At 47.8% G+C, this 19,284-nt stretch overlaps 1 protein-coding gene across 2 annotated transcripts; it reads right to left on the reverse strand.

Moving 5' to 3' along the window:
- Nucleotides 1-7,550: 7,550 nt before the first annotated feature.
- Nucleotides 7,551-17,348, reverse strand: LOC115531152 (ORM1-like protein 3). Of its 2 annotated transcripts, none has more exons than XM_030340244.1 (4): nucleotides 17,097-17,348; nucleotides 15,374-15,933; nucleotides 12,997-13,148; nucleotides 7,551-11,802 (listed from the first exon to the last, which is right to left on the reverse strand). In XM_030340244.1, exons 2-4 carry the CDS (start codon nucleotides 15,545-15,547, stop codon nucleotides 11,667-11,669), a joined length of 462 nt encoding a protein of 153 aa, XP_030196104.1. In that variant the 5' UTR covers nucleotides 15,548-15,933; nucleotides 17,097-17,348; the 3' UTR covers nucleotides 7,551-11,666. The 2 variants fall into 2 exon arrangements, with proteins under 2 accessions (XP_030196104.1, XP_030196105.1); XM_030340245.1 differs by having other exon boundaries at nucleotides 15,374-15,930; nucleotides 17,097-17,340.
- Nucleotides 17,349-19,284: the final 1,936 nt, after the last annotated feature.

The raw sequence follows: 19,284 nt of genomic DNA on the forward strand, positions 1-19,284 counted from the left end.
GAGAGAGAGAGAGAGAGAGAGAGAGAGAGAGAGAGAGAGAGAGAGAGAGAGAGAGAGAGAGAGAGAGAGAGAGAGAGAGAGAGAGAGAGAGAGAGAGAGAGAGAGAGAGAGAGAGAGAGAGAGAGAGAGAGCAGACAGAGAGCATTATAGTCACGATGTCCTGGGATCACTCTGCACTCTGCATTATTCATGGCAGAAGCAGAATTCCTCCAGGGTGACTTACATCACTCATCATTTACAAGCTCCTCACTTATGAATTATTGACCTGATGCGTCTGCAGGGGACAGGAAGGGGCCCTCAAGGGGTCCGCTGTGAAGGTGAGGCCCCTGCTATATCACGGGGTCTGGAGGTCGTATCCCTGATGCTGTTTACCTTCCTCCATAAACAATAAACAGACTGTATTATACAGCGCTATTCTTTTCTTTTAAGATTTGTTTTAGTAAGACAGGAAGATGGGAGACAGAGGGGAAGACACGCAGCAAAGGATCGCGGGCAGGAATCGAACCCGGGTCGCTACGGTAAGGACTGGGCCTTAATGGTACGCTCTCTACCCAGTGAACCACCGGGGGGGGCCCCCGTACAGCGCTTTTCTAACCAGTGATCACGCAAAGTGCGTTACAATACTGCCCAACACTCCCTCATTCATGCACGCATCCACACACCGACGGCGGTGTCAAGGACGTGAGGCGACTGCCAGGCCGTCGGGGGCAGTGAGGGCGAAGGGTCTCGCTCAGGGACACCTCGACACTCGGCTACGCGGAGCTGGGGATCGAACTAGCAACCTTATGGTTACAAGGAAAGCCGCTCTACTTCCTGAGCCACATGCCGCCCCATGTACATTTTGAAGATGCTGGGATAACTGGTTTGATACCATCATATCAAGCATTGGAGTTGGGTAAACTTAATCCTGCATTAGAAAATGATATTTTGCTAAACTCTAACTGAATGTCTGTTAATAAAATCTGGTAGATTTTGGTATGTTCACTCTGTTCAATGCTTTTTAATTCAAGATTTAAGATTTTTACCGTCTCTATTGTTGAGCATATTGACCAGCATCTTTAACTATTGCTAATATTCCACCATTTCATCTTCCTTTAACAAGCCCAGCCAAATCACGGCTTCATCTCAGAAAAGGAGTCTCTGCTATTCAGAGTTTAAAGTAATTGCGGCATATGATATGGGGGAGCCATAATGGCATAATTATCCAATCAAAAAATCTGTCTTCATATTAAGTTGAATTCCTGCTCCGGTAGAGAGCCATTATGGGGTCGATTTGGGCCGATCGCTGGAGGAGAATATTAAAAACCTGCACTTGGACCCCGTGCTAAGGGTTAGGAAGAATTTGTCTTTGATTAAAAAATATGTTTTTTGATATCTGTCGATATCTTGTACTATTCTTTGAATTGAGATGTGGGGAAGCATATATTTTAAAGACACAAAAAAAGACTTCAGAGTTCAAATAAGAGTCAAACCATCTCATTAACTTTTTGTGCACACAGTAATTTGAGCAGACCCTTTGTGTGTGTGTGTGTGTGTGTGTGTGTGTGTGTGTGTGTGTGTGTGTGTGTGTGTGTGTGTGTGTGTGTGTGTGTGTGTGTAGGTGTCGGTGTGTGTGTGTGCGTGCACGCGTTTGTGTGTGTGCGTGCCGCATGTGTCCGTGTGTGTGCATGCAGAATGAGGCAGTAACTTTGGTGAATCTATTCATAAAAGATCTCCTACAGTTTAATAAAGACAGGGTTTGAGGGGTGGTATGGAGATAGTACCCACGATATAACCAATATTATATTTTCATGAGAGAATAGCATTCAATCAAAGGACATTAGTGTGTGAAGGGGCCGTATTATAATATCCTATTTAATTTAACGGCCTCGATGCCTTAAAAGGGTCCATCTGCTATGTCTACGGGCAGGAATGGATCTGATTTCAAAACACTCTCAAAGCGTTGAGTATTCTTATCAGAAAGTTATTAAGAGGATTTTATTCTGAGAACAACCAACATAATGAGCAGTAAACGCAGGCTTGTATAACGAGAGATATGATCTACTTATGTATAAGTACCAGGGTGGATCGCCGGCAGTGTGAATTCAACAACCTTCATTTCATACAACAACGACGATGAATTCAATATCCACACGATTATAATCAACGCACTTATCCTCCTCTCCCGAGGCCATCTGTTGAGTTAGAGCAATCTCAGCCGGGCCCCCAGCAGAACCAGGCTGGATAAACGCATCGCTAAACCACAACGATTAACGTACAAATTCAATCTTCCCCGACCTGTCGAACAGCAGGCTGTAGTTTCAGGAGAGCAGGAGTTGAGATTATGACGAAGGCGTCGGTGCAGAGGAAGATGAAGGCATATTCCCCGGCGGTGCTTCTCTCTGCCTCTCCCTCAACAATTCCCTTTCGTTCCGTCTACCTCCTTACTGAAGTGGTTCACTCTCTGTTTGCTTGTTACGCTGCTGTCGCTCCTACTCACATCATCCCACACGCACGCACCCAAACACACACGCACTCACTCACACTCAGACAGCCGCACACACACACGCACTCAAACACACGCAGACGCACACACTCACACACAAACGCGGACACACACAAACACATAAACGCGGACACACAGACACACACAAACAGACACTAACACACACAAACAAGCACACTAAAGCACACACAAACGCGGACATACACACACAACAGAAACAGATCAGTGACACAAACTCAGCCACGCTTATTACACCCACACACTCACACCCACACATTCACACAATACAGCAAAACACACACACAACAAACAATCTTAATGAATGAAACACAAGCATAAACAACACATCTCCACGCTACCCCCCAGGTAGTTCATTAAGACTCTGTGATGCAGACGCCTCCACACGGCGCTGCTCAATGCGCGGCAGACCACAAAGCTAATGAGACTCTTCCTCACGCTGCCTTATTTATGACCCGGTGGCTCACCGGCATCGCGGAGCAAAGCCGCGCTCTCTCAGAGAGACTCAGGGGCCACTCACACTAGGGCCGCGGCCCCGTGCCCGAGCTCATTTGCATACTAAAGTCTAGAACGTTTGGCTTGTGTGACCACGCCATCCGTATTCCAGCCCGGAACAGCCCCTTGGCCACGGCACACTTGGGAGAGGTGTGGCGTGGCCAAAGTGCAGATGCTAATGAGATGACGCGCGGATACGCAACGTGAGCTGGATGACGTAGTCCTTGCGCGACCCTTCTTTCTTTATAGGTCCATGCCCTTCTTCCCCACAACAATCATTTTAAACAATGGCGCTAAGCGGTTCACGAGTGGGTTTACGTCGGTGCGATAGTGAAGTCGAGTGTTTACTTGAAATTTGGGGCGACGACAGCATTCAGTCGCAGCTGGACACGCTTGGTGATGACGTATTTATCGTATTACGACGTGATGACGTATGTATGAAGGAGCAATCGTGCCCAGGCCACGGCCTTTGGGAGCAGTGTGACCACGGGCCAGCGGGGGGAGTGGGGAGGGGGGAGAGCGGGGAGGGGGGGATTCGTGCTGAATCTTCCTGCAGCACGGAACAGGGAAACTTGCCTAGTGTGAGTGTGCCCTCAGACGAGTCGCGATACGCCGACGACTTTGAATTCTGCGCGTCGCTTCCCGAACGTAAATCTCTGACGGGACGGAACGGGTCGGCTATAACGGCAGGAATGTTAATCATGTAAAATGCGAACTGTGCATATGAATATTCATGAGCAGCGTGATAGATGTAGGTCTTCCTCCCAATTGGCCCGTGGCCATGTCCTTGTAAGCCATTGAGCGCCACCGTTTGAAAGAGCCATTCGTTATTTGAAGACGGCCGTTACGTGGCATCTTGTCCGCGGACCGACTAAGTGGTCGCTTCTGGTCCCAAATCAAACCCGGGTCGTCTTTGGTTGACAGTTTGACAGGTCATAATTGCTCCCACAATTGTAATAAAAATACATTTCTCTTTCCAATCTGGTAACAAAACAAACCAAATCCATTAGTATTACGCAAGGAATGGAAACAAAAGAGAGATGGACTGAGGTTTGTCAAGCAGACGCCGGGACTTTGTTTAACAGTCGACCACTAAGAACCCACCACACAGTCAAATAACATTTGAAGGAGATTTAAGCAGATCATGCAAAAGCTGACTCACTGGGAGGGAGATATAGCTTGATACTGAAGCATGTTTCCCTGTCCTTCTCTCCCCCGTCAGTCGCTCCACCAAATCTCCCTGGGGGATCAGTGACACCGATCTGAGGAGTATCTCCCATTAATCTCCAGGTCGCTGGAATTCTTACCCAGCTTAAAGGATCCTTTGGGCCAGGAGCCCTATAAATTAGTTAAGTCTCTCTCTCTCTCTTTCTCTGACTCTCTCTTTCTCTGACTCTCTCTAACTCTCTCTCTCTCTCTCCCTCTCTCTGGATGGCTTTGAGCAGACAGTGTTTCTCTTGACATGTGCGCGGCCATCTTCCTCTGAGCAGGATGGGGGCGTCTACATGTGGTGGCTCAGTGTCCCTGTCCTCAGAGACACAGCTTCTCTTCCCTGGAAGAAATCCCTTGAAAGTCGATACACAATATGAAACATGATCCATGCTGTAACCAGTCACGCGTCAGGGTGGCGTGTGGAAAGGCGGGGAGCACCGTTGCGGCGGGACGGAGGATCCCCGCGGAGCAAGGGGTCCACAGACTACAACCTCGACACAACGAGGTGTGCACGGTGCGGGGGCCCCCCGAGACACCTCTCACGTCTGGGTGATTGAACACCACCGTCCCCCCCACCCTCGGTGCGGCCCTCCTGGCTCCATCCTCGGGGTCCACCCCCTTTTTCATTGACTTTGTGGTTCTATTGAGTCACTGAGGGGACGCGTTAATGGCGGCGGCGCGCGGCGAATCCAGGAGCAGGTCCTTACGCAGCAGGTAGAGGTTACAGGACTACAGTAAGACCTTGGGGATCGAACGCGGCACCTTCTGGCTCTCCACCACGTTAACCTCCACGTTGATTGATCATTAGACTCAATGAACACGCGATTTTTTCAAGAGTAAGCAATGAATATTAATAGTTTGTCAAGTTCCCAACATAGCCCTCTGTGGTCGTCCTCTGCCAACCTTCTGATGTTCAAACGTGCACGTTCCATATTTAGACCGAGCTTTTTGCCGCTAGAGCAGATCTGAAACTAAAGAGGAACCGAGGAATGTTCGCTCCCAGGGTTGGCTCTGTGTTGCGGTACGCTGCCTCTACCGCAGAGTCAACAACCTTATGGAGAACATCTGACAGGATAAGCGCGTAGAGACACGGAGTACTACACTGTACTGCAATCAACCTGCACTTTGGTATTTACTGCCTCTTTTGCACTTCTGGTGGGATGTCAAATGCATTTCATTTGCTCTGTACCTGTACTTTGCTAAATGACAATAAAGTTTAATCGCGTCATCTCGTCTCATAATCAGGGGTCAAATATCCAAACAGTCAAAGAAAGAAGCGGGGCCTCACAGGTTCACCCAGTTGTCAAGATGACGAAATAACGTCAGCTTTGTGAGATGATATTTTTCGGGTTGGCTTCGCTCAGGAGGTAGAGCGGGTGGCCTTGTGACCGAAAGGTTGCTTAGTTCGATCGCCAGCTCCCCCTAGCTGAGTTTTCAAGGTGTCCCTGAGCAAGACACCTCACCCTGACTTCTCCCGACGAGTTGGCTGTCGCCTTGAGTTGGTCGACTCCGCCGTCGGTGTTCGAATATGTGCATGAACCACTGGAAGTCGCTTTGGATGAAAGCGTCTGCCAAACGCCCTGACTGTAAATGTAGTTCCGCTGCTTCCGCTCGGTGGTCGTGGCTGCAGGGCTGTGAAGCGACGTGACCACGCCGACGTGTTGGGACGGGGCGCCATGTTGTGAGGAATGTCGACTCTGTAATCAAGGAGCAAACCCTGCTCAATATATGTCTAACTTGACCTCAATTTCAATTAGGGCATTTAGCAGACGTTTTTATCCAAAGCAACTTACATCGGTTAATACACACCTTGACACACCGACGGCGGAGTCAAACATGCAAGGCGACAGCCAGCTCGTCAGGAGCAGTTAGGGTTAAGTGTCTTGCTCAGGGACACATCAACACTCGTTAAATGTAGAAACCAACAACCCACCTTGGTTTCTACGTTTAAATAGGCTTCCTCTGGGAGAATTCTCTGGGCTATATGGTGATTTATTATGTGGACGTAAGTGATCTTGCTATTGATACTCATTTCAATGAGGATGTACATCCGAGTAGTGTTTCTGTTCCACTTCTCTTTGGCTCCTCTTTAGGAAATAATTTAGCAGGCTACCTCGAAATCGATCCCTATTAACTCAATCACTATTCCCTATATAGTGTTTGTGATATAGTGCACTATATAGGGAACGAAAAAACGAGAATTCTGACACTAATCTGAACATTTCTAAACAACCGCATTGCATTGTGGTATACAAACATGTAGGGAACATTGTATGTTCACTCAAATTTGGGGTACTTTATGTCCACTATATAGTGAATGAAATTAAGCAAGGAGAATTCGAACACCACTACAAAATGGCGAGCACCCTCCTACAGTATAGTGCACCATATCCGTGATAGGGAACGATTTCGAACACAGCTATTGTGTGCCGTGTTTGCCGGGCTGAAGGGACTGAGCACGTGTTGCTGATTCTCCCGTTACGACTCCCCACTGCGTAACAATTAAACATGGGAACGAGAAACCGATTGGATGCGGTTTCTGCTCCGCCGCCTACAGCCAGCGCACGCTAGCCACGCACGCCGTCTGTAACGAGCTCATTCACAGGCTCTGGACCTGCAGGTGGGAGGTCAGGAACGCTCATTGGCTGGCTGACTTAAACAAAGAGACAGTCTCTGCCTACACACGCATGCACACACACACACACACACGGGGGGGTTCTCAGTAGGGGGGGGGGGGCAGGTGTCAGCAGATGTCTGCTGCCCTCTTTTGGGACGAGAAAGTCGGAGAACCACAATCTTCCTTTAAATTATTTAAGTGCCACTTTTTATTCTGAGAGAGGAAATGAGAGTCCATGATTAAGAAATTGCCTGGAGCGTAAAACCCTGGAAACGATGAATTAGGGTATGCATTTTCTGAAGTCTGGAATATCTCTGGCCTACTTTGAGAGTCACAGCGAGAGGAAATTGTTATACTTTTTCTTTTTAATGGACAATAAAGTCTTAATAAAATAAAATCAAGCATAGTTTATGCCTTATGGGAGCCTTATCCACTTAGTGGAATTGATAGGGTTTGTGTGCATTATTTGTTGACTACATTTTCAAACATAGAACATAACTTTTTGCACAGCCTAGGAATAGTTTAGCTCATGTCTATTTCATTAGTTTGCAATAGATATATAGATGTGATTAATGAAGACCAAGAGGCGGTAAAACAGTAGAGCTAAAATGTTGATTTCTTAATGTTGCCTGAAGTATTCTTTGTTGATTCACTGCCCCCTAGTGGCAGTTAAAATAACAGCAGATGGATATGATTTGAATAAAACACAACAATGATATCAAATAACTCAATAAAACCCTGTCATCCATCTTTAATGAGCTATAAATGAGCAAGCATAGCATATAGACAGTCACAGAAATAAACTAATTCAGACAAATGGAAATTCTCCCATGACAGAAGTGTCAGGGTAAAGGTTGAGACATTCAGTAATCACATCCTCCGATTATGAATTGACATTATTTAATACCGTAATAATTAGACATCTACATACAGGATGCAAAAATGACCATGATATAGAAGTCACTGTAACAGATGATTAAGGAATGCTAGCATTTCATCATATCAAAAACAAACAACAACCCATCCCATTTTACTCAATGAGGCCACATGCCGGCTGTCTGATTCCCCACTGCGTGTTCCTGTGTTGGACGCTCAACATGTTGCATATTCCCATCGGTGTTACCTTTGGTTAACGGTACGATTGGCAACTTCAGACCTGATCCATTCAACCAATCCACCGAAAGAAAGGGAATGAGTGGGGCTGGTTCCTCACATTGAAGCTGTGGTTCCTCGCATGTAAGCCGTGGTTCCGCTGGAACCCTTTCACACAATTCAACTTCAGAATTGAAAGAGTTCTCCAACGCCAACATGTATATCCCCGCTTCGGTTCCAGTATCGTCTCACTGATTGTGAAAGTGACAGATGGAAAAATCTTAAGACAATGAATGTAACTCAAGTCTGAAGAACATAAAAGTAAAGTAAAGTGAACGAAGGACACTCTTTTTTTCCTATGAACTCATGTCTGAGGGACAGCAGACCAACACAAACAAGGCCATTTGATGTCAGCGCTAAGTCCCGCCCCCAACCCCCCCCCCCCCCCGCCCTCCCTAATGACAGGACAGCCTGCACTCACATGTCACTCTCACTCAATGTTTAACCAGCTGTGGTTATCAGGTTACGTTCAAACCCCTCAGGGTGTAGAGATCCAGATGACCAGCCCGGATCAGAGTTACGTTTGCTACCGGGATGCAGATCAACACTCAAGATATTGAAAGCGAATGAGAATCATATTAATGAAACTCTGCTGATGGATGATTAGCTTTGAATGCGTTTGTGTTTTTAAATGAAACACGACCCATCTGTCATCAGGGTCAGATTGTCGGCCTTCTCTGAATAGACGGTCGCTAACTGAGGATTATCCATCTCTGGTTCATTCAAGAGAACTTTGGTTTGAAACCACTGAAGGTGAACCTCACACACACACATTAAGAAGAACACATCTAAGCAACGGGCTCTGAGCTTCATCTGCATGAAGAATCCTCACACACACACACAGGAACCTAGAACAGATCTATCATCACAGATTCTAAGCTTCCAGAGTAATCTGCATGAAGGAGGATCCTTACAGACACAGAAACCGAGAACACATCTAAAATCACAGGTTCTAAGCTTCCAGAGTCATCTGCATGAAGGATCCTCACACACAGGGACCGAGAAAACATCTTACATCACATATTCTAAGCCTCCTGGTCATGCTGCTAGAGCAGGAAGTCTTGATGTCGGTTTTGTAAACCAAGGCTAGAACGGTCCAACGTGTGGTCAACGACAGGATTGTACTTCAAAAAATTAGAACATATGATTGGTCCTTTGTCAAAACTCTTAAAGGTTTTGGTCGACACATGACGAAAACTGCATCCAATCGGTTTCTCTTGTTTTGGTCATTGAAAGTAAAATACTGACGAGTGACGACACATTTATTTCTTATAAAAAGTCAATGGCTTTTGCTGTTGACATTAACGTGTAACATTTGATTAAAAGGAAAAACTCAGAGAGAAGGGGAGGGGGGGAGGGGGCTAAAATACATGTCCTTCTAAAATTGTAAAAAGTTTTAGTTTGGCCTCACATAATCATCACATAGTACCAACAATGACCTTTCATGGTGCAGTTATAAAGCGCCTGCCAAGTACCGAATACGTCATCCTCACACGCAGACCAACATAATAAAAGTACGAATGACCTACATGGTCCCGTTTAAGTTAGGAACAACAGTCAACGCATGTCCAAATATGGCCACAACACTACAGGATGACATGAAGTCAGAAAAATAAAATACTGTTTCGTTTGTCGAGCCAGCACGTTAAAGTGAAGATATCGCCCTTAAAATGGTCACTTAGCAACAACTACAAGCAAAATGCTACAATTCCAATCAACATTCATATGTTCAAATTTGTTCAAAAGTCCTTAATTTTCCCACACATAAACAAACGGTTGGCTCATTTCCTAAAACGTGTATACAGCTCTACCTAAAGCCCTTTGACACTTATAAAGTCGTCACATTCAGAAGCTTCTAGAGAGGAGACTAAAGTAGACTCTAGCAGTGACTCCATGATAGGCCTGTCTTCAGGCTAGGTACTGTAGTGAGAACGCACCACCACTACACATGTGAAAGTACACACACAACCCATGGCAGTACACACGTACAATCACATGAGAGTACACACATGTAGTCACATGAGAGTACACACGTACAGACACATGACAGTAAACACGTACAGTCAGATGACAGTACACACGTACAGACACATGACAGTACACACGTACAGTAACATGACGGTACACGTGTCAAATCCCAGTACACACGTACATCTCTGTGGTTCCTAAGGAGACCATGCAGAACCACGCCCCTTTCCTCTGTTGAGCAGTGATGCTCCCTATTTAAATTACACTCCTCTGCTCAAACTTCTGACTGGTTCCCTTTATTCGGTGTGAAACATTTGGAAAATAAGATAAATGAGTTGAGAACCTTAAAAGTATAAAATAGGATTCCTAAAATCAGCTGAATCCCAGAGCTGGAACGACGCCGTTAAAATCCAACATGGCAGAATCAGGAGTAGATCTCAGGGTTGAGCTGCTCTTTGGTCTTTAAGTCACGCCGTGTTCCTCTCCTTACCCGGCCCCGAGGCGCAGAGAGGGCAGTCTCTGGCACACAGCAGCACAAGAAAGTGTCCAAATATGGGAAGGATCGGATAAAAATAACCCAAGTTTCCAAATGTTCCACATCTGGGGCTGACCGACCGACCGACTAAAAACTAAACGGAGGGAAGGAAAGGCGACCGCTGAGGAATCCTTTACACAGCCGAGCGCTGACACGGCTCTGACATCACGGCTCTGACATCACACGCTCTGACGTCACGGCTCTGACGTCACGGCTCTGACGTCACGGCTCTGATGTCACGGCTCTGATGTCACGGCTCTGATGTCACGGCTCTGACATCACACGCTCTGACATCACGGCTCTGACGTCACGGCTCTGATGTCACGGCTCTGATGTCACAGCAGAGAGTCTCTGGAATGCACTAAGGAAACCAAGCAGGGAGTCAGGGGGACAGGGAGACAGGAAGAGAGGGAGACAGGAAGAGAGGGAGACAGAGACACAGGAAGAGAGGGAGACAGGAAGAGAGGGAGACAGGGAGACATAGGGACAGGGTGATAGGAAGAGAGGGAGACAGAGGGACAGGACGACAGGGAGACAGGAAGAAAGCAAGAGAGGGAGACGGGGGGACAGGAGGAGAGGGAGACAGAGAGAACGTGGTACAGGGAGACAGAGAGACAGAGAGACCGTGGTACAGGGAGACAGGGCCTGGGACGAGTAAAGCTGAATAAAAGTAAGGCAGCGATCGACGGCGTAAAAACGACCCTCCTAAGGTACCGTAGGTCTGTGGTGTCATCGCTGCCGTCCAGGGACAGAGCTGGGCCGTAGGGTCAGAGCGGGCCCGTACCCCTCCCCGGACACCACCCGAAACAAACCACCGCTCCCTCCGTCAGGCGGAAACACCACCGCCCCTTTCAGTCGCCTCCACTTTCCCGGCACGTTCGAAAGGCGTTCCACTCCGGGGAGTTCAGACCCCCCCCCCCCCCCCCTAGGAGATTCAGGTCGAGCGTGCCGTGAGTTCCATGACTCCCCTCACTCCCTGGGGGGGGCCCTTGGTGTGTGTGTGTGGGGTGGGGGCTCCGTTCTTCAGAGGGCCGCGGTGGTTCATTTTAGGGTTCCTCCCGGGCCAAACCACCGCTCAACCCAGTAGGACCCAACACCCTGCCAGCCAGAGGAACTGGTGGTGGTGGTGGTGGTGGTGGCGGTGGAGGGGTGGGGTGGGGTGGGTGCGGAGGGGTCGGCGGGGGTCAGTACTTGTTAATCCCGAAGATGCGGACCCCGTGAAGCTGGGGCAGTTTGGGGATGAGCACGACGAGCAGCGACACGGTGTTGACCACGAAGTGGGCGCGGTCGTATTTGGTGTAGAAGCTGGTGAGGATGTAGCTGTGAAGGGGGACAAGAGGTTTTCGTCAGAAGACTGCGGGGAGGGGAGCAGGCTTTAGACCTCTAAAGAGAGCTCTAAAGTCATCAGACTTTGGACCTCTAACGAGACCTCAGAAGTCAGACTTTCGACCTCTAGAGTCTGGTGTCTCTGGCCTCTAAAGTCTGATGGCTGTAGACCTGTTAGGGCTAAAGTCTGACTATTTACGACCTCTATAGTCTGAATGCAGCCTGATGGCATCGAGATCAGATTTGCAGAGTTCACATTCTTCCGTCTCATTTTGTCAGAACACGTTTGCGGAGGCTGGGATCTGTGAGTCTGTAATTGGCCGGCACCAATTTTACCAAAACACCTCCATTGAAACCCCCCAGGTAATGATGCGTCAACTGTTCCTCTGACCTACCCGCCTCCCTCCCATCGCTCCACCCCCCCCCCCCCAGCAGCCTACTGTCTCTGTGGGGGTTGGGGAGTCCACCTGGAGCCACAGAACCAGGAACCTCCGACCTGGGCTCACGTCTCTCTCTCTCTCTCTCTCTCTCTCTCTCTCTCTCTCTCTCTCTCTCTCTCTCTCTCTCTCTCTCTCTCTCTCTCTCTCTCTCTCTCTCTCTCTCTCTCTCTCTCTCTCTCTCTCTCTCTCTCTCTCTCTCTCTCTCTCTCTCTCTCTCTCTCTCTCTCTCTCTCTCTCTCTCTCTCTCTCTCTCTCTCTCTCTCTCTCTCTCTCTCGTCCCTGAAGACACACCTCCTGATCCTCCCCACTAACACCCCCTTCACGTTGGTGTGAAATGGCATAAACCGTCCAGAGTTCTGCACAAAGGAAACGTGTCTGGACTATAGTTAGACCACATGGAAACAAAAAGCAAGGAAGGAAGTTCCTGGGACGTTAAGGAGAGCCGAGGGACGAAGCGGCACAATGAGCTTCAGAAGCCCTCGTGTCCTCTCTTGGTTACCATCACGGTTCAGAGGAACCAGGAGCCCTTGACCTGCTCTTGACCGGCTTGGGTCCCCTGCACGGGCTGATAAAAGCTGCATGTCTAAACCCTGACCCTGGGAAACCCTGCAGCTGTTACAAACCTAGTCCTGAATATTATGGGATGACAGCCAAAGTTGGTGAGGAAGTGGTGGAGGTGGTGTGCTTACAGGATGATGGGGGTGATGTGAGGAGGTGGTGGAGGCGGTGTGAGTGGGTGGGCACTTACAGGATGATGGGGGTGATGGTGAGGAACTTGCGTGAGGCGGTGAACTGCAGGCCGTAGTCCATCTGCTCCCAGTGGGTGAGGAGCCGCGCCTTGCCCTGGTCCGGAGTCTCGAACGGGGTACCCTTCACGGTGTGGAGCAGCAGGTACATGCACTGCAGCGGGACGGACAACGGGACAGACAACGGGACAGACCTCGGGACATCAGAGACCTGCTGCTGCTCCCTGAACCAGCCCGAAGGCCGCCGGGACGCATTCAGCTGATGGTTTTATTCAAAGTGAGCTCCACTGAAGGCCGGACACATTTCATTAAGGACGCCCACAGCCAGGGCTGAACGATTTGGGGAAATAATCGAATTGCGATTATTTTGACCAATATTGCGATTGTGATTTAATGTGCGATTTTTATAATTTATTAAGTTCCTCATGTTGTGTATTATTCACAAAAAAAATAAATAAATCATTCTTTAGTATGACCAACACAACATTGGAAGCATTCAACATAAAAACTGCCCTTTCCTTTAGGCCAGTCCGATAAACTTCTTTATTTAACTATTGAATTGCAAAATAAAAATAAATGAATCGTACTGATTTACAGTCAGTAACGGCAACAAATCACTTTATTTATTAATTTTTCGCAGCCTTTTGCGATTTGCCTACCGCGCTCTATTACATTGCGCTTTCGATTTGAATTCGATTAATGGGTAGTGGCTCTACACCTCCATGGAGGTGTAGAGCCACATAAGCACCTTACACCCCTCTTATGCACTTATTAATGTACACACTTATTGTATGCTTCCAAATCCCGGCACTTAATGTACACACTTATTGTGTGTTTGTACCTCCTGACACTTAATGAACGCACTTATTGTATGTTGTACGTCGTCCTGACACTTAATGTACGCACAATGTTGTACGTCCCTGCAGTTAACAATAGTACTTAGCATTGTGTAGCATCTTATCCTAGCTATCTTTGTTGTATACGGGGAACGGGTTAACAGAGCGATGGTTAGTGCTTGGCACTTGGTTCTATGAACATGCACTGTACCGATAGCCATAGTTGTTTCACCTTCTTCTGACAAATGTACTTATTGTAAGTTGCTTTGGATAAAAGTCTGCAAAATGCCCTCAATGTTTATGTAACAAACCACCACCTGACTCACTTCCTGTGCAACGTTAGGGAACTACTAGCTCTGTTGATGCAACACCTGGCCTGGTACGGATGTGTGGGGGAAACATCTGGCCTTGTATGGACGTGCGGGGGCAACATCTGGCCCCGTGTGGTGTGATGAGGTCGGGGGCATTGAGTCACCATTTGGTCAGGGCAGGAAGTAGTTCCTCAACCCTCTAAAAGGAGACCCCGCCGTCTCTGTTGTTGGAAACATTCCGAGCATGGAAAGAGAAACCAGGACCGACGCAAGATGCAGAGGAGGCAACGTGCCTCTGAGCCTGAGCACTAGTACTGGACCAGGAACCACCAAGCTATTCTGAGCAGGTTTCTTCTGGTGCGTAACGTTGTTTGAAGTGAAGACTGAGATGGGAGTCCGAGTTGGACCACACGGGCCTCGTTGGAGAGCTCAAAACCGTGAGGCCCAGTTTGATACACTGGCCAGTTTCACGACAAGTTCTTCGTTTTTTGTTTAAAAAGGAAAATACAGTTTTTTAGGAAGTTCTTTTTTTATCTGGTCTCATTATGATCATGATCTGTGAGGGTAATATCTGAAAGAGTTTATGTGAAGTCCATGTTCCCATCAGGGCAGTCTGAGTACCGATTGAGAAAGAGATTCTCAATCTATTACCTTTGTTCGCAACTCAATAAACTTGAGATGACATTTGAAAGCTTTTCCTATTAACTGTTCCCATCAACTATCAGACCGGGCTGCACTGATGGTGGATGTAGAAGAGGAAGAGAGAGAGAGAGAGAGAGAGAGAGAGAGAGAGAGAGAGAGAGAGAGAGAGAGAGAGAGAGAGAGAGAGAGAGAGAGAGAGAGAGAGAGAGAGAGAGAGAGAGAGAGAGAGAGAGAGAGAGAGAGAGAGAGAGAGAGAGAGAGAGAGAGAGAGAGAGAGAGAGAGAGAGAGAGAGAGAGAGAGAGAGAGAGAGAGAGAGAGAGAGAGAGAGAGAGAGAGAGAGAGAGAGAAAGAGGAGATAGAGAGACACAGACAGAGAGGAGTGAGAGAGAGGAGAGAAAGAGACACTGCGAAGCTAATGAACCCCAGAACATGGGATGTGACTGTCCTACACTGTGTAGATCAGTTCAAAACAAAGCTTGCATTGTGTCGCCACGAGGGCACATCCACCCGGCATCACCTCCGAGCTCTACCCGGAGCCTGAGGAGAGAGCGGCGGGGCCCGGTGGACCTTGCGACGGCGGGGGACTCACCAGGTTGTGGATGAGGTTGGTGAGGGTCCAGACCACCGGCACGCTGACGATGGGGATGCTGAGCAGGATGACGTGCAGCAGGCCGATGCACAGCAGGTAGGAGAGCCACATGCCCCGGCTGCTCATCACCCGCGTGTTGGGGTTGACCTCGCTGTGTGCCGTGCCCACGTTCATGATGGCCTCGAGGGGGGTGCTGCCGGCCGCTGGCGGAGGGAAATGGACCCACTGGAGACCCACTGCAGGTGGGGAGAGGACCCGCAAGAGAAGAGGGCACCCGATGGAAGGGAGGGCTTGACCTACTGGAAACCCACTGGAGAGGGGGAGCTGGACCTACTGGAAACCCACTGGAGAGGGGGAGCTGGACCCACTGGAAACCCACTGGAGAGGGGGAGCTGGACCCACTGGAAACCCACTGGAGAGGGGGAGCTGGACCCACTGGAAACCCACTGGAGAGGGGGAGCTGGATCTACTGGAAACCCACTGGAGAGGGGGAGCTGGACCCACTGGAAACCCACTGGAGAGGGGGAGCTGGAACCACTTGAGGCAGGGAGCTGGGCCTACTGCAGGAGCAACGGAGTTAGATATTTCAGGCCTTCTGAACGGCTGGAGGCTGAACGAGCCAAACGTGTTTACATGTAGCCTCCTCTTGTGGGTGCATGAGTGTGTGTACTAGGTGGCCATAAAACTAACCATTATGTTATTGTTCATGGAATTTACAGAACCGTACATTACGGTTAAATGACCGAGAGCTTTTGAGTTGTAGCGCAATCACGTCGCAGGTTTCCTTCCGCTATTGCCAGCAGAGAACATTTATAAATCATTTATAGGAACGTCTGGCCTAACATAGTCGTGGCATTTCAAACACAAAGTCTACTTCCCAACATAATGTTGGCACATTTCCATCTAAACTAATTAAGTCTGAATGAAATGTGAACGGTACGATTCGTACACTATGAAGAGACTTGTAACGTTTTATATGACTGATAGTCCACAGTTAGTGACTTAGAAGAGTCAAAAGTAACGTGGCAACTTAGTCCTGACCGCTACACCATGAACTGCACTTAAGTAGTCTTCAGGGGTAAACCTGTTAACTAGTCTTTGGGTAAACCTGTTAGCTACAAGGAGTCTTTGGGGTAAACGTGTGAGCTACAAGTAGTATTCAGGGGTAAACCTGTTAGCTACAAGTAGTCTTGGGGTAAACCTGTTAGCTACAAGTAGTCTTTGGGGTAAACATGTTAGCTGCTAGTCTTGGGGGTAAACCTGTTAGCTACAAGTAGTCTTTGGGGTAAACATGTTAGCTGCAAGTAGTCTTTAGGGGTACACCTTTGAGCTACAAGTAGTCTTTGGAGATAAACTTGTGAATGACAATCATTAGGGTTTAACCGCTGAGTTACAAGTAGTCATCAGGGGAAAACCTGTGTGCTACAAGTAGTCTTCAGGGGTAAACCTGTGAGCTACAAGTAGTCTTCAGGGGTAAACCTGTTGGCTACAAGTTGTCTTCAGGGGTAAACCTGGGAGCTAGTCTTCAGTGGTAAACCTGTGTTTTACAAGTAGTCTTCAGGGGTAAACATTTGAGCTACAAGTAGTCTTCATGGGTAAACATGTCCGTTAAAAGTTAACCAGCCGATAGAAGTACAGGCCCGACAGCTCAAACATTGGTCAACTAACCCATCGTACACACAAGGGAAGATGGCATCAGCTCTAACGTGTACTCGCCACTGACCCGTTATCACGCTGATCGGTGGAGTTGTAAAAGGGAAGGACGGCTGGCGGGACGGACGGCGAGTCGGCGACGTGTCGACGGGGGATCCCGTGGTGGCGGGGGCGGTGGTTCAACCGGAACAATGCGACATGTCGTAGTACGTGTAGATCCACCTTAAGAAACCAGCTGGAGACAACACGGCGCACGGCTGTCCACGGTGCGTCACCGCCGTCCCTAGAAGCACCACATTCTCCAACACGTTCACACATCGCACTGAGCTCTGATTGGTGCACTTCCGTCACGTGGCTGAAGTCAGCCAATTACACGCCAGTGCGTTGAAGACGATGTAAAAACGCCCCTTCAACGTCATCGTTGGAGGACGGGCAGGGAGGGGCTGAGAGACACGGACGGAGGAGGACTCACTGGGTCCCGACTCCCGGTGAGGACCTAGACTTTCATCAAACTGTTAATCTATTCATACATATATTATATAAATCTGTGACAAATCAAAATACTGTATGTCACATTCAAATTAGGAAAAAATGATATATTATTATATATTGATTATATATATATATTATCATATATATATAGTTGATAGCATTTACGTCAAATATTTATATATGTGTATAAATATTTTCGTATATAGGCTATATATATAAGCTGTATATATATATATGCATATATATATGCATATATTTGTATAGATAGATAGAGATATAGATATACATTTATATATATCTATATCTATATCTAAAAGCTATATTACGTAAATGCTGTCATTTTGACATCATTTGACGTCTTGGCTCCATGGGACCACGTAGACGGCGCCAGAGGCGATGAAAACGAACACTTGATGCTCCGCACTGAAAATCAAAGAGTCTGAACAACAGTCTCCTGTTCCAGACCCGGGATGAGTTCACACGGCTGAGGGCCGCAACGAGGGCGCCGGGGGCCACACCAGGTCAGCGCTACACCGAGGTGAGCTGATACCCACACGGCCCTGTGATGAGTTAAACAGGTTCTGCTGCAGAGGGATTGTGTGATTGCCTCGGGTGATGAGGGGGGGAAACCTAGAGCCTTACTGACACAGGTGGGGGGCGACCGCAGCGCTGAGATCATCGCTGGCATGGCGAACAATGAGCAAAACACGAGCCTCTGTTGGATTACACGATGGAGCTGAGAGGCAGAAGATGACACATAGTTTAAAATCCTCCCGTCTCTGGCTGAGGTCGGTGGCAGCGGTCGGCGGGATGGCGTTTCACAATGGTTTCTGATGTCAAACGCACCCGAAATACATTTGTATCACAAAAGTGCATTAAGGCTCATGAAACTGGATGTATAACACAGAAAACCATTATCATGACGTGTCATTAACTAAAAGTATTTTAAACACGTTTTATTGCAGTGCTGAAATATTGCTATGTCTCTTACTATTGTTATTACTTTTTCTTATCTTATTGTTGTTTCTGTGTCCTCAAATTAAATGTATAATTATTATTTTTAAATATAATCATTTGATTTTCCCTCTGCTCTGAAGTCTAACATGAGGGAATCATTTATAGGTTGAAGTATCAATCACCCATTCACAATTAATACATTACAGTAAAAATATACATATTATTATTTGAAAAAAAATGCATTTGTGTTTCTCAAATGCATTCCTGATGTTGAGCCCCTTCAACCGTAACGTGGCAGCACCACTCTGTGTGTCCTGCATTAATATTCACTCACTATATGAGTTATTTAATGGGGGGGGGATCCTTCTTCCTCATGTACCGGTCGAGGTGTTCTGCGGCCCCCAAGGTCCAGAAGGTTCTGGAGGCCTACGGGGCCACATGTGGGTGGCTGGTAACCCGAAGGTTGCTAGTTCGATCCCGGCTCCTCCCAGTGTCGAGGTGTCCCTGAGCAAGGCACCAAACCCTCACTGCTCCCTCACTGCACGGTCGAAGCCGCTGTCGGTGTGTGAATGTGTGCATGAACGGGTGAATGCCAGGCAATATTGTAAAGCGCTTTGAGTGGCCACTGGTTAGTAAAGCGCTGTATAAATGTAATCCAATTTTCCATTTACATGTCAGGGGGTGGAGATGGGATAAGGATAAACATCTTCTTTTTTTTTTTTAATGAGGCGTTTGTTTCATCGGTCAGTGGTCAACTGTTATGGTTTTGTGATGAATAGAGGATTTTCAACAGTTTCATCTGTTATTTA

This window comes from Gadus morhua, chromosome 18 (genome assembly GCF_902167405.1).
Source record: "Gadus morhua chromosome 18, gadMor3.0, whole genome shotgun sequence".
In the NCBI taxonomy this organism is placed as follows: Eukaryota; Metazoa; Chordata; class Actinopteri; order Gadiformes; family Gadidae; genus Gadus; species Gadus morhua.